At 37.3% G+C, this 15,164-nt stretch overlaps 2 protein-coding genes across 2 annotated transcripts; one reads left to right on the forward strand and one right to left on the reverse strand.

The window, feature by feature from the left end:
- Window positions 1-242: 242 nt before the first annotated feature.
- vkorc1l1 (vitamin K epoxide reductase complex, subunit 1-like 1) lies at window positions 243-9,105 on the reverse strand. The gene is made up of 3 exons (XM_026372663.1): window positions 8,836-9,105; window positions 6,301-6,410; window positions 243-4,295 (listed from the first exon to the last, which is right to left on the reverse strand). The coding sequence occupies exons 1-3, from the start codon at window positions 9,054-9,056 to the stop codon at window positions 4,069-4,071; spliced, it is 558 nt and encodes a 185-aa protein (XP_026228448.1). The 5' UTR covers window positions 9,057-9,105; the 3' UTR covers window positions 243-4,068.
- A 3,200-nt stretch (window positions 9,106-12,305) lies between these two features.
- Window positions 12,306-15,087, forward strand: znhit3 (zinc finger, HIT-type containing 3). Its single transcript, XM_026370787.1, has 5 exons — window positions 12,306-12,461; window positions 13,429-13,460; window positions 13,577-13,642; window positions 13,960-14,037; window positions 14,181-15,087. Exons 1-5 carry the CDS (start codon window positions 12,394-12,396, stop codon window positions 14,357-14,359), a joined length of 423 nt encoding a protein of 140 aa, XP_026226572.1. The 5' UTR covers window positions 12,306-12,393; the 3' UTR covers window positions 14,360-15,087.
- The last annotated feature ends 77 nt before the right edge of the window (window positions 15,088-15,164 follow it).

The raw sequence follows: 15,164 nt of genomic DNA on the forward strand, positions 1-15,164 counted from the left end.
TAAATTAGTATTTACATAATAACAGTTACACAGATGGATATTAGTGTGACTGAACACATCATCCTTGGTCTTCAAGTGTCTCCAGATAAACTCCAGATAATATGTTCTGGAGATGTTTTTCACATAGAAGCAGAGTTTTTTATTATACTAAAGTCAGAAGGATGTAAAAAAAAATAATATACACGTACTCCCAAAACTTGAGCCATAGGAAGCAAGCAGAAAAGTGCAAATAACTTGGAGTAACAGCTAGTTTCAGAGGGAATGTTTTAATGGTAGATCATTTCCACATGACAATGACACAATTAAAAATGTTCTCATGTCAACCTTTTCCACAGTTTTCCCTTAAGGTAAGATGGATTTAAACAGATTACTTTTTTTCACACCCTCCTACCATTCGTGTAACACTTTTCCATGTAAGAAAATACAGCATTTTAAAACATATTTGGCAATACAGAAGCAAACCCAGTTAAGTTTTCCTCCATAAACAAATTTAATAAACATTATATGCTGACACATGGATTCCTAGCCCTCCAACCCCTCAACTTTATTTTTCCTAAAATAACCCAGGATTTTAACAGTCTATACAGCTAAAGGGCATAATTAATGATGAAAAAAAGAACATTACAATCATGTAGTTCAAACAGAGTGTATTCTTTGCTAACAAACGTGTCCTAGCTAGGCAAAATAAAGACATTTATATAGTGGAGTTCAGGAAGATAAAAAGGAATGACCATTGGTTGACAGGGAGTTTTGTCTGACAATTCTCAAAAGGATTTTTGCACAGATACTGAATATTAAACCTTTGGGAATGACCAATTGATCAGATTACATTTTAATGAAGGCAAGCAGGAGTGCCCGTTACAGTTAGCGTTTATTGTTTTACAAGGCTAATACTGTTGCTCGTCTTTGGCTCAAGGCCTAGTGATCAACCAGAAGGCACTTTTGTTGGCATTGGTGATGCAACTAACATGGCAGTTATACCTTAGGGCCTAAATGAATATTATGAGGATGCAGTATCTATCGTTTCCACATTTAACCATCACACAACGCTGTGATCCTTTTACCAGCCAAATGTTTTCACATCCAAATTTCTTACTGCTTTCTTTAAAGTAACTAGTGTAATAGGTAATAGGCTTGCATATCAGTGGAGCTGTGAACGTTAATGGCAGGCTGCTTATTGAATGCTTTTCAGTTCTACGGTCAATTCTCACAGGACCCATAGCTGTTGCCAAAAAATCTAGCAGTTCATGTCAGTTTAACTCATCTAAAAAAAAAAAGAAAAAAAAAAGACTAATTTCACTTTGAATATAAATAAAAAAACCTGATGTAAGCTCAACAAGGCAATACTGTATACGGGACATCTAAAAGAGAACTTACTAAGGAGGAATGGAAACATAAAATCATTGCATGGAGGACCAAACAGTTGGGACTGTGCTGGTTTTTGCATTGTTTTGCCACTTCACTGCTGATCATGTCACCGTAACTGGCAACCAATTTCCAAAGCAAGCCATGGTGTTAAAATAAGCGTTTTACTACCAGGAAACCATTGGTTCCTGAAAAGGTATTGAAAGTTTTAGTAGACATTAGTAAATTGCAAACAGCGAATCAAACAGTGTCACTTGATTTTGAACCAAATTCCTGCAGTCAAGTAAAGTGAGTTGCATTTTTGGTGATTGAATATGATTTTTTTTTTTTTTTAACTGTCCATTGTGAGTCCCAAAATTGGAGTGCTCTTAAATGCAGTTCATAAAGTGAAATTCAAATCTATATTTAGGTTTTAGTCTGCCAAACTGCAGCACGTCAATAGTTACTGTGGTCACTAAAACCTCATGAACAAGTGTTAATGTGGTGAACAGGAACCATGTCGTCTCTAGAAAACTACTTTAAAAATATAAAACACACAATGGTTTGGAAAGCAGATAACAGTGATGTCTATGATAAGTAGCAAATAGGTCACAATATATCACATAACAACATGTCATTTTACTTTGACAACAATTCCAATTTCAATTTCCATTTTCAAAAACAACTGGTGACATCTTATATTGCCACACAGTGCATAACTGAAATGGCTTTCCCAGTTAGACAGCTACTAACAACCTTCACCCCATAAAACCCATAAAACAGCTGTCTATGAGAGCATGTATTCTGTTCAAATGTGAAGGTGCTTGGAGACTAGCAGTGATGAGAACTATTAACAAATTAGTTTGACACCGCAGATGAATCACATTAGTACAGGTGGCCAACATATACTAAAAGCCAGGAGTTAGTGAACCATGCATCTGACAACTAGGATATTTTTATCAGTGGATTCTGGATAGAAAAGAGACAGTAGTCCTACTGACACTGAACTGACTGATACTGTCAATGTCTACCAAAAACCACTACAAGCTGTTCCTGCTTTCCCCGTGCTGTGATTCAACTCCACACAACCCTGGTTAGACTAAAGGAAAAGCTTCAGTGTGATCAAAAACCATCAGCAACGCGGAAATCTTTCCACACACTCCCCAAATGGCTTAAACATACATAAAAAAACATTACATTTCCCAAGTTGCCCTAACATCTTACAGATGAACTGTAAATCAGCTTGTCTAGATCACCAGTACTGTTCCAATGACATCAGATGTATACACGCCAGACAGTGAACAAAAGCCAGATGAACATTAAAGCAACCGTAAGAGAAATATTAAGAGATGCTTCTGCCACCGGGTCGTTCTACTGCTGAGCAGACAATCACAGTGTAGCAGCCTTTGCTACCTCATGAGACTCTATTAGGGAGGGAGAAAACACTTCACTGGCATGTTAATTTACAAAGGTGTGATCATAAAAATAAAGCATTGGACCTGTGACAATAGAGCAAAGAAACACCAAAAAGAAAGAAAGAAAGAAAGAAAAAGGTAATTCACCATACCACTCCTTTAGGCACATAAGTCTTTAGGGATCCCACGTGTGGTGGTCAGGAATGCTTTACACTCATGAACTAATGTTTAAAAAAAAAAAGAGGGTAAGGGTGCCTTTACACAAACATGGTGAGAAGAACCTATAGTTCTGCTTTAAAAGACTCGATGGCTTCAGATGAAACAGTAACCACTCACAACAAAGACTCTGAACTGCATGCCTGACAAGGATTACAGGACAGAAGACGTCCCGAGCACATCTTCACACTCATCCCACATAACCGTGACCTTCATCACTTTTTCTCTTCTCCAGTTTTTTTCTCCTTCTTCTTAAAGGTTTGTGTCATCACTATATCACAATCTATCCTGGAATATTGCTTAGCAGCTATTTACAGAATTGCAAAACAAACAATCTGACTGATCTACATACAATATCTCACATTGTCCTGTGTTTATTTTTAGTGGTCCTCTTCAAAAGGAAATGTACTATAAAGTGTAAACATGGAAAAAAAAAAAAAGAATCTGTAAAAAATCATTTTGTCCCACCCCCACCAAGCCATAGAACCTTATCTGCAAACTGTATGATCACCTAATGACTTTGTCTAATTCTGGGAGCCATTATTTGGTTCCAGGTTTTAGTGCAGATCTGCTGTGCAGTAATAGGACCTTTCTAACAGTGTCAGGTAAACCCCTCTGATGTCCTGGATTTTCTTCCATTCTGCGATCGTTTTGTTCAAAAAGAGAGCTGTCCTCCATCATTTACTACTGTGGCCTTCTGCCTCTGCTTGCTTGTGATGTTGTGTTTCCACACATACACACACACACGCACACACACTCTGTCCTTTCTCTCTCTTTCTCACACACATACAAGCGCACAAACACACAAACACACACACAGAGAGCAAGCCACTACCTTAAGGGAGGAAACAATGTTAATCAAGGAAAAAGAAATTAAAAGAAAATCATGTTTCACTTACAAATCCTTCTGTTATGCAATCAACATTGAGATGTCAGGCCCAACATTTAAGTTAAATTTCTTCATGGTTTTTTTTTTTTGAACACACAGCAGAATAAACATTGTTTGGAAGCAAGGTCTCCTGGTGGCAAGTCAAATGTTCAGAGGTCACATATCTTTTGTTGTTGTTGTACTTTTCTTGCCGTACTTGACAGCTTAGTCCTGCTTGACCTGGAGCTGCTGTTTCCAGGCTTCATTCAAGTAAACCAGTCGCTTGTAGTTGAGAATAAAGAGAATGAAGTTCAGGGCGTACGTGGTGATGCAGATGATGCAGAAGTCCTTTAGGACAAAATACAAGATGTAGCCCAGGTACAGTGAACCCACCACTGAAAAGATGGATGTCGTCATGAGAATGAGGGCGGCCATTGCACTGACAGTCATTCCTAGAGTGAGAAACACAAACTAAGGCTTAGGCAAATGACCAGGAAAAAAAGAGGACACAACCTTGCAACACACAGGAATTCTGAGTCAGCTCTTTTTAGCCTCAGACGGACCTATTTATATGATCATACTCCTCGTGATGACATTTATACAAACACTGAATAGACTGGTCATACTAATCTGTTGTCACATGAGGTGGAGTCATAGTTCTAAGGCTAAGTTCTCCTCTGTGGTTGTGAACACACTTGTAAACTGATTTGCGCTAACAAAATGTATCTCACCATTAGTAGGGGTGTAAGAAATATCAATGCACTCGAGTATTGCAATGCTATGTTTTGTGATACTGTATAGATTCCCAAAACCATTAATCTTTAATTAATAGATTACATGCAAAGAATATGGTAGACAATAGTTTACTTGATGCTTCTGCCTAGCTAGGAGTGTTATTTTCCTCACATTACATCGCCTTATTTACAGTTTCTAAAAAATAATACCATAAAATACTGAGTCTAAAAGCCTCAATAAACAATATATCCAAGGGCTATTATACTCACTGAAACACAAGGGGGACATTAATGTACTTTGTATTAATGAATTTCCTTAAATTAGTTTAATTTCTATTTAGAATAAGTGTTACTGACAGGCATGCTGGTTGAAACTAACTAATGAAAGTGCATTTATTAAAGTACTCAAGTGCTTGTACTTACTTATAATATTATACTTTTACTCTAATACATTTTAGAGGTAAATATTAGACTTTACTACATTATTATGCACTACTTTGGCCTCAGTCAGCTTCATTTTCACATCCTCAGTCAGATGCTGAAGGGAGCCTACCCTTCTTGTGTATCCACAAGGTTTGACATTTGAATTTATCAGCTGACAATCCAGTAAGATTATTCTTGACCTGCCATCTCATCCTACTACACTAATCAATTGTTTAAGACCATTGTGGGAATGCTTTACTTAAATATAGTATTAAATCTGTAGTCTATGATCTATGAACAGTGTCTCAACATTACAACAGACAATTTTGATAGCTATTTTTTACATATAGTCCAAATACCTTATTGTCTTCATTGATTATAATGAACACATAATCTAACAAAACTGCTTAAAGGTACTCTACAATAATGAGTGTCCTGTGAACTATAGCATTCATTTTGTGTTGAAATATATATATGTAAAATGTGGGTTTAGAGTAACACTTTTCAACAATAGTCCAAAAATGAAAGTCAGCATTTTCCAGAGCTTACAGCTTTGGGGTCGCACATACTCACAAATTATGGACAGTCCAAGGATGTAAGAATTATAATATTCCTGAAATGGAGTGGTCTTGCTTTTAATATGGAAATGTTGACACGCTGTAGTAACCAGTTTGGTTTAACTGGGCTGCTATTGTGTTAGTCAAATGAGTGGTAACTGCTGTGGCTAAAAGGATCTCTTGTTCTGTGCCAGGTGGCAAGACAACTCGGCAGGCAAATATGTCAAACCAGCATGACTGAGTTAGCAGAGTTATCGCTGTACTGAGGAGAAGACAATGTGACTGTGAACGTAAACAAAGGGGAAGAAACCTTCAAGTTAAAACAGGTCACACATAAGGAGAAATATTTATAATGGCTCTTGTCTGAGAAAATTATACAGAAAGAAATTAGGAATCAAACTTTACAAATTAAGCCATTAAACTTTGTGCTGCAAGAATCAATGCCCTTGGATCACCTTTGGTATTTCTGCTGTTCCTACATGATATTTTTGCTGCAGTCTTACTATGAACTTGTAGAAATAATTCCAAAAAACAGAAAATGTTGACTGCATTTATGTAGAATGAGCTTCAAAAAGTATGAACCTCCCATCTAAGTAGATAATTATGGTTATACATAGCCCTTTAATAAGATGTCAATGTCACGTGAGTCACATTCAATCAAATATAGGCTTGAAAGGAAGGTAAAGTGTACATTAGAGTCAGCGCTAAATTTGCTATACTAATGGCTTAAAATTACATCTTACCTAACAGGAGTTGGAAGGCATAAAAGATAATCCCGTAGACACTGTTGGGTTGGTTCAGTGCACTGTCATTTCCAAAAATTGAGCCCAAAAGTCCAAATCCTCGACCCCACCTAAACCACAGAAACAAAACATGAGCAGAGAACAAAGCAGTTACATATTTATTTCAGCAACGTTACGGTAGGAAACTATGTTATAGTGGCTTTGACTGAGGAAGGCTACAGACGAAAGCTGCAGTAAACTAGAAAAACTAGATCATAGTCAAGTACTAATCCAACGAGGTGGACTAAAAGGATGGAAGTAAGATCCAAGTCAAATGATCATTTGAAATACTTCCTGATGTTCATTTTCTAAGAACCTCTCAGAACCTGAAGTTTAAATTTTCAGACATGTGTGTCCTACAGCTGGGCCAACCATTGCTTTTGTTGTTTAATCTCACACTTATTTTCTTGAATGTTTATCTGTAAATTGTCTCAGAACAATAAAAGTGTATCGCAGTTTCCCAGAGTTTGAGGTGACGTCCACATTCGCCTTGTTTTTCTGACCAACAGTCCAAAATTACAACCTTTCTGTTGACCAACTAATCAATTAATTGACTAAACATAACTCAGAATTTTAGGTGAAAACAAATGCTTTTGCATTTTTTCTTTACTACAACAGTAAGTCTCTCTACAACGCATTTGTGCTTGGTCAAATCCTTTAATGCATGTAGCAGATACAAATCTACAAACACAAAATGAGTGTCCTTGGGAAACTTTTTTTTTACCTTTCTGTGCAGCAGTTTTCCATCAGTGAAATTCTAAATATTGTGAGTGTGCATTTACTGTCTTGCATAAGTAACAAGTCATAGCATATCCAAAATATAATAAATTTTTAAAAAATGTATCAGTGAATCAGTACCAGCATAGAAGACTTCAAATAAATACAACTATACCCATATACCGCTATTTATATACTAAATTTATAACGTATTATTACATTCTTAGTCTGTAGCAGTAAACACAGGAAGCATGTTACAATATGTCGTAGTGTACAATAAGTTCGGCTATCTGATTTTGAATTTCCACCCTGTGGGCGCTTATTCTCCTTATGGATGATTAATTATGTTTTTCCACATTTATTTACAGCCAGTATTTTGGCTAGTGATTCAAGGCCTTATCTTGAAAATGATTACGTATTCAAGGAGACAGGCACAAAACAGGCAAATAAACATACAGATAGAGTAAAGTGCATAACCAAACAAAGTATTTGCTTTATATATAGCTCTTGAATATAGTAGGAATTGAACTGCTAAAAGACAAGGTGGTTTACACTAAAGCCAACTGTTATGATTCTTCACTTACAGGATGTAAGTCTGGGACATTCAGTTTTTACAAATAGCAAATATATATATTAGGCAACCTGAAATCTAAAAATACTCACGAGACTGGTGAGAAAAGCCAGACTGTCTCTAATAATCAAAGAATCTCCTCAGTCATTTAACAAATATGTAATAAATCACGGACAGGCTGCATTCCAGTCATGCTGTGAGTGTGTGTGCAAGGCCGACAAGGACTCAGTGAGTGTGACTGAAGAGATGACATTCATTCATAGTTGCATGTGGCCTCAGTAAAACTGGTGTGGAAACTGGATTTTATACAATAACTGTTATCTTAATGATGGCGACTGACTGACTGCACCAAAGCTAGCCACTTCCCATCAGAAATAAATCTAAGCAATTCTCCTACATCACTTTCATCTGTGGAGTTATGGTATGTTTTGGACTATTTATCTAACTGGTAACAATGTCAGATCGTGTGCAGCACCCTTCTGATAGGAAACAGTGTTATAGTGGCTTTGACTGACCTCTGGAGCAGCTACAGTATGTGCACAGTCCGTTCAAGTAGACAGCGTAACCCTTTGGACTGACTGAGAGCTGCCAAGTGGCATTAGCACGACAGACACATGACAGCTAACGTGGGTGAGACCTAAGTTACAAAATTACATGAAGCATAAACATAAGCAGTAAGTAGTAGCTAGCCTCCAGATACCCTGAGAATGAATGGCTCCCAACACTGACCTACACACAACGGTAACGTTAATCAGAGCAATCAACTTTTGTGCTCAAGTTGGTGTTCCAGATGTGTTCTTTAGCTACATACACAGAGCACCCATACGACCTGTGAACATTACCCACTGACCAAGTGACAACTTCACAACTGCCTGCTCTCTGTGCACAGCTAGCTGGCTAAGAAATAATGATAACAAATGTTAGCTAACGGTTAGCAGAACTAGCTTCGCCGAGCTAACTAGAGAGCTAATGATGTGCTTATTAAATGGGAAGATAACAGCTAAATACCCTGTGTAAAAACAAGTCAACTACTATTGTGGTCGCAGTATATTAGGAGTTATGTTTCATCTTTAGCGGTAACGGGCGGCAGGCAAATGTTAGCACAGCGCATTTGACAGTTTAAACCGCGCAGCCTTCCCCAGATGGCCACAATAGCAGGCAGCTTCATTGAGCGCCACTGTCGGCGCTCTTTGCTGAATTCAAATTACCTTGAGCTGAACACTTTTGAACAGCTGATGGAGCTACTGACGTCGCACACAGCCGTGTAACTCGGGTCCCGAGCCTTTTCCCTCTCGACGTGAAAAGCATATAGAGACAATAGTATGCCCAACAGGCAAACAACAAGCCTAGCTATTCTTTCCCACCGAGGGGTGGACACTCTCAGGACGGGCGCCGCCATCACTCTCCGGCCTGTGCTGGAGACACGCATACACACGCAGCGAGCTCGCTTGTGGTGAGACAGCGACGTGGAAAAGCGTCAGGACGCGCCACACGGTGAGGGGCGGGGCGGGCCGCGCCGGGCCGAGGGAGCGGGGAGCGACCGCAGCGGAGCCGCACAACACGAAGCGAGGCACGCATTAAACGTGGATCCCTATGCGGAAACGCTTGCATTTACGCTACCTTGATTGTTTTCACGCACACTGTCATCAAACTGCTATTTTAACCCCTAGTTGAGAGTCAGAAAAACGTAATGGATAATATTCATTGTGCTTTGTTTTAATGGCTTCAAATAGAGCGCACAAGTATCTTCACCATGTGCTGTTACTGTACCTTCAGTTATTATTTATATGCCCATTAGCCAAATACGCTCCAGTCGCTAAGTTAGACATTAACCATGCAATAACTGTGCCTTAGCATCGTTGTTAATGTAATTAAATTTTTATATAATTAAAATGTTATATTTTATATAATTAAAAAAAAAGTTTAATCTTCTTCAATATGTCATCAGCTGCGCAGGCTACATGCAATACAGCCATGCATTGGCACAACAACAGTGGGGGAAACCTTCAGTCCAACATAGCACATGATCCCGAGTGGACAAAAGTAAAATAAAAAGCGGAGTTAAATATGCTGAAATATGCATGTATGACTTTTTTTGTTTTGTTTTGTTTTATTTTACAAACACGTTACATCCATACAGACATCAGTCCATATTTTGCTTTTCCTCAACAGCTGAGTGGCGCAGCCGCGGTCACGTGACTTCACTTATATAAACACTGGGTGACTTCTTGTGTTTACTCGCTCCGAGGATCGTCTGCTGAGAGCTCCTGCAAACCTTTTCCCAAATGGCCACAGACATGGAAAGATTTGTTTCTTTCGAGGAAGCATATTACGATCAATATGACTATTACAATCTGGATGAGTACTCTTGCCACGCTGGTGGCAAAGGGAGATCCAAGAGGGAAATCGAGCTGAACACAAATCGCCATTGTCCCGCTGGACACGAGAGGAAGATCGCAGAAAAATACCACAACAGCCAAATGAAACGCAGAAGAACCAAGAGCTCGTCGTCTTGAATGTCTTTCTTCGATGTTTACAGGTACCAGTGCGCGTTTCTACTCCGAAAATGCTGTTTAGTCGTTGCTTAAAAACCATTGTTTATTCAGTTGTCGGACCTTGTGAAAGGAAAACACTACCTGCTGCTTGGGTGTTTACACAACTAGATCCTGCAGACTAGTCAAGCAGCTAGTAAACCCCCAGAAATGCAAGGTGAACAACGCTTCTGTGATGACATATGTAATGTAGACTATGTTTGCTTTGTCCTTTGTATTTGGTAGAAAGGCAGAGCCCATCAAAAAAACAAAAACAAAAAAACATCGATTTCTACACAGGCGGAGTAACTAATCTATTAAATATATAAAAATAGATTTGTCACCACACCAACCTAATGATTCAGTCAAACTACAGAAAATGTAAATAGTGACAATGTAAATGTTGAATTAGCAGAATTATCACACATTCACTGATTACAGTATCTCACATGTAAAGATTTCCTGATTTCCCTGTTGTGTACCATTGTGAACTGTATATCTTCACTTTTGAATTGTAACTAAGTGTGCCAACATGGGCTTTGTAAAAAATAAGTAATAAACATATTTAATTAAAACAAACATTTTATAGATGAAAGGATGGATTAATAATTAAAATAACCTTTGGTTTCAGGGTCTGGTTTGTAATGACTATTTAATTCTGATTTCCAAACAGATGCAGACACGAGTTGGATTTCTGATGTTGACCATGGCCATGTGTCTTTGCCTTTCCTGTCCCAGTGAATGGACCGCTGTGACCCCTCGAACATGCCCAGTAGTCACGAGACAGCTCTCCATTCCATACTGAACCCTGTAACTAGACCTACTGTTCTCGAGTTACAGCTGTGCAAAAATAGTTTGTGTTAAGCTATATAGGTCAGTGGTGTTTACTTGATGAGTGTATATATATATATATATATATATATATATATATATATATATATATGTATATATATATATATATATATATGTATATATATATATATGGATACATATTCATTTCTGTTGGTGCAGAAGAAATTGTACTGTATTTTATTTCAATAAAAATTATGTTAACCAAACCAACTTGAGCTATTTGATTTCTGTTGCTCACAAATGAATGAAAACAATTTTTAGTCAAATTACTGCATTCCACATTTGTTTAACTTTTCTAGTGGGAAAAGCACAGTCTGTCTTTACATCCCTCTTGTTTTGCTCTACTTGATAACTGGATATGACTCTCTTCCTGCACTCTATTCTCCTTTTCTTCTTTCTATCTGTGTCAGAACTGTTATTGGAGGAATGACGGTTGTTTGCTTTTTCTGTCTCTGGGGAGTGGCATGCACACCCAAACACTAGATCCAGGACAGGTTTTCAGAAATGCTCACCATATGATCTGCAACCCAGAAAAAGTTTTTTTTTGGGTTCCTTTTTTGTATGATCATTTGTAATGATATGATTTAGTGACATGACTTAATTCCAAAAATGTGCTCCAAATAGAATCAAATATGGTTGATGTTGAACACTTCACTAATACACTGAGCTCCTCCTCTCTCCTCTCCGTTATCTATTCAAATGCTACCATTGCATAACATTACCTTTGTCTTTTCTCTCTTCCGTAGTTGTGCTTCCTCTTCTCTGTCTCCTTCTCACTGTTCTCCTCTGCAGGTATCGTCGGCCTTGGGGCTATATATCTCCAGAGTTCAGTTACTGGTCCTACCGACCTGACCAGTGTTTTTGCTTGTTGTTGTTGTTTTTTATTGTCTGCTGTTCCTTTCTCTCTCCTCTTTTTCACACACCCCAACCAGTCCAGCCAGCCAGAGTTTTTTCCTCCCCACTGTTGCCTAATGCTTGTTCAAATGGGATTGTTGGGTTTTCTATATAATTCTTTATACATGTATACTTTGTAAGGTCTTAAATCTTACACTGTAAAGTGCCTTGAGATGACTTCTGTTGTGATTTGGTGCTATAAGAAAATTGAAATAAAAATAAATTAATTGAATTGAATACTACAAATGAAAGCTGTGGTAGATAGACTGCAGGAATTGAAAACTTACACAAACAATAGACGGAATTTACTCCTGAGGCTCGTCAGTACTTGCCAGTGTTCTTATTACCCTTTAGCTGTCTGCTTTTATTTTGAAGGAAGATATCTAAACCGGAAACGCGCACACGTCTTTCCTGATTTTCAGACGGTTTGCAATGAACTAATAAACTGATCATTTATTTCGACTCTTATTAGTTTTGACCGCTATCACCATGCAATTATGCAACGTATGCAGCGAAGAGACACCGAAATACAGATGCCCAGCCTGCAAAATAAGATAGTAAGTAACTTTAAGTATTTACAAGCTAGCTATCCTTGATGAGTTTACCTATGTGTTTGCCTACGATATTAACGTTTGTGTAAAGGTAAACATTGTTATTAGAGATAGAGAATAACCTTCAAATAGTTAATACTTTAAAAGACCATTCTATTCTGGTATACATTTAAAATAATTAAAGATAGCAGGCGTATCAATCAAATGCTAAAGCTAAATTAACTAATGTTACGATTCAGTTCACGTACAGTGCAGTGTCGTACATTTATAAAAACACTGGTTCGCACAAGTAGAAAACACAGGTATCTAACTGATTATTTCATAGTCGACTTAAAATTAAATGAACTGAGGACGATACTACTGTTTTACAATTACGTTTTATAATTACATGTGAAAAACAATCTCCACCACATGTGACGGCAACTCGTGAGGGTCAAAAAGGGTATTCGTATTCTTCGGACTTAGAGCTGACGTCATGAAATGTACTTTCAAAAATAACAATTAACTGAAAATGATGTATTATTATAAATTATTATAGATTATTATTATATATAAAACAGCCTGGCATTTAAAATTGTTAAATTTTACATTAAGTTACTACAGTATACTACTGTATATAAAGTAAAGTATACTTTACCCTTCATTTCAAATGTATAACTAGAAATTCCCTTTACCATAAATTCACCTTTGAGAGTTTGTCAGATAAATCTGGACTGGACTTGGACAATAATGAATTCAATGTTAAAAGCATTGAATTTAATATTGTTTTCAAATACACTGTTTTCTTAGTGGTGTATCTGTACTAAAAGTGTTTAAGCTTGAGTAAAGTATCTTAAGTGGCACTTTTACTTGCAGTCAAGTATCTTTTTTAGGCAAGTACTTTCACTTTTACTTGAATTTTGAGTTTGTATACTTCTGCCACTTTTGCACACACAATTATATTGAAAAAGAATCTGTGTTTTTCCTCCTGCAGTTGTTCACTTGGCTGTTACAAGAGGCATAAAGGTAAAGTTGCCGGCCGCTTGGATTTCATTCTTCTCTACACACACGATGGCCAATGGAAATATTACGTTTCTCATCATCCACTCATTGCCATTCTTGTCATTTAATTTTCTCCATAGAAACTTGCCTTCCCCCTGAGCAGCCTAAACCCACTGTTCCTGAAGTGAATGATACTTTGAATACAGGTATGGTGCTCTCACAGCCCTTGCAGTTGTGTTTGTCTGTGAAGTGTGTCCATGTCAGTCACCAAAAGAACAATTCATCAAGTAAAGTATAGGTGGGTGTGGGCACCAGAGAAGATTCAGAGAGAACTGAAAACGACTTATATAGAAAGATTAACAATATAACACTGTAATAATGCATCAAACTGAAAGTACAAAAATGTGTTACAAAGTTTAAACTGGATTACAGCAAAAATGGGCAGTGGATAGAGTGACTTAAATAACCTTTACCATTTTCTGATGCCCATGAGAAAAACACCTTTGCTTTACCATCTTTGCAGATTCTTGGACAGTTGAGGATCTTCTGCATGAAGATGACATCATTGACAAAGTGCCTCTACAAAGGCTCCAGCTGTTAGGTATAAATCCAACAAGATGCTTTGTCTTTTCTTAACCCTTCAGTTTTTCTGAACACTATTGAACAGCAGCATCATGTGCCAAATGTTCTTTTACCACTTATTTACTAAGCACATAAATTCATGTTTCTTATTTTTCTCTATAGGTCAGTCAAAAGAGCTGAGAGATATTCTTTGCAACCCCCACCTGAGACAGTTACTGCGCTCCATTGACAGTGCAGACAACAAAGACGATGCAATGAAGGCTGCGATGCAGGAGCCTCTGTTTGTTGAATTCTCAGATCAGTGTTTAAAAATTGTAGAAAATGAGGCAGGAGGTTTGTAATATTGTGCCTGTATTTGTCTATCAGATTTATTTTTGGGATCTATTTTTGTAGGGTGGACCTTTTATTGATACTTTTTAATGTAAAATGTAATGGAACAACACACTGTCTCTACACATAACTGACATTGTTGCTGATTTAACTTTTTTCTGTTCTGTCATGCCATGCCTGTATTTTCAAATAAATGTTAAACCAGTTTTATTTCAGAGTAAACATTAACACAACAGTAATTATGAAATCACATGTAGACAGAGTGTGCATAGGAAGGCTTTAATAACACTGGCATTTATTAACAGTCAATTAAATATTAACATAATTCAAGTTCTTGTACACAGTTCCCAGATTAAACAGATAAAAAGCATAATGGCCAGAATGGCCACATACCTGAATCTACAGCTAAGGAAATACTGAGAATCAAAAAAGCTGTGCCTGAGATGTGATCAAAAGCTAAGAGTGCCAACATCAGTGTTAAGTTAATTTCTGTAGCATTTATTTAGGTTAAAATTAATGTGATATTAAAATTGTCAATATTAAAAAATCTACTTTGTTCTCCCACACAATAAATGTAGTGTACTTTGGTATATCATACAGTACTTACAGTGGTTTTAACTGCATCTGCTAAAAGTCAGAATATGTTTCAGTCAGCGTTTTTTTCTGATGTGCATATTATAAAGATTCGCTACCAAACAAAGAGCAGCAGTTTCAATAAACATAATTTATTTGTTTTCTATTTTTTTTGTTCATCTGTTGCCATGTGTGGATTTAATGTGCAATATGTGCTTTACACGTGCAATATTTGCTTATTAC

This window comes from Anabas testudineus, chromosome 14, assembly GCF_900324465.2.
Source record: "Anabas testudineus chromosome 14, fAnaTes1.2, whole genome shotgun sequence".
Lineage (NCBI taxonomy): Eukaryota > Metazoa > Chordata > Actinopteri > Anabantiformes > Anabantidae > Anabas > Anabas testudineus.

Coding starts and splice junctions, on each gene's coding strand:
- vkorc1l1 (XM_026372663.1), bottom strand. CDS start 9,056: ATGCGTGTCTCCAGCACAGGCCGGAGAGTGATGGCGGCGCCCGTCCTG. Junction 6,411..8,835: donor TCAAAAGTGTTCAGCTCAAG/GTAATTTGAATT, acceptor TCTGTGGTTTAG/GTGGGGTCGAGGATTTGGAC. Junction 4,296..6,300: donor TGCCTTCCAACTCCTGTTAG/GTAAGATGTAAT, acceptor TTCTCACTCTAG/GAATGACTGTCAGTGCAATG.
- znhit3 (XM_026370787.1), top strand. CDS start 12,394: ATGCAATTATGCAACGTATGCAGCGAAGAGACACCGAAATACAGATGC. Junction 12,462..13,428: donor CCAGCCTGCAAAATAAGATA/GTAAGTAACTTT, acceptor TTCCTCCTGCAG/TTGTTCACTTGGCTGTTACA. Junction 13,643..13,959: donor GAATGATACTTTGAATACAG/GTATGGTGCTCT, acceptor CCATCTTTGCAG/ATTCTTGGACAGTTGAGGAT.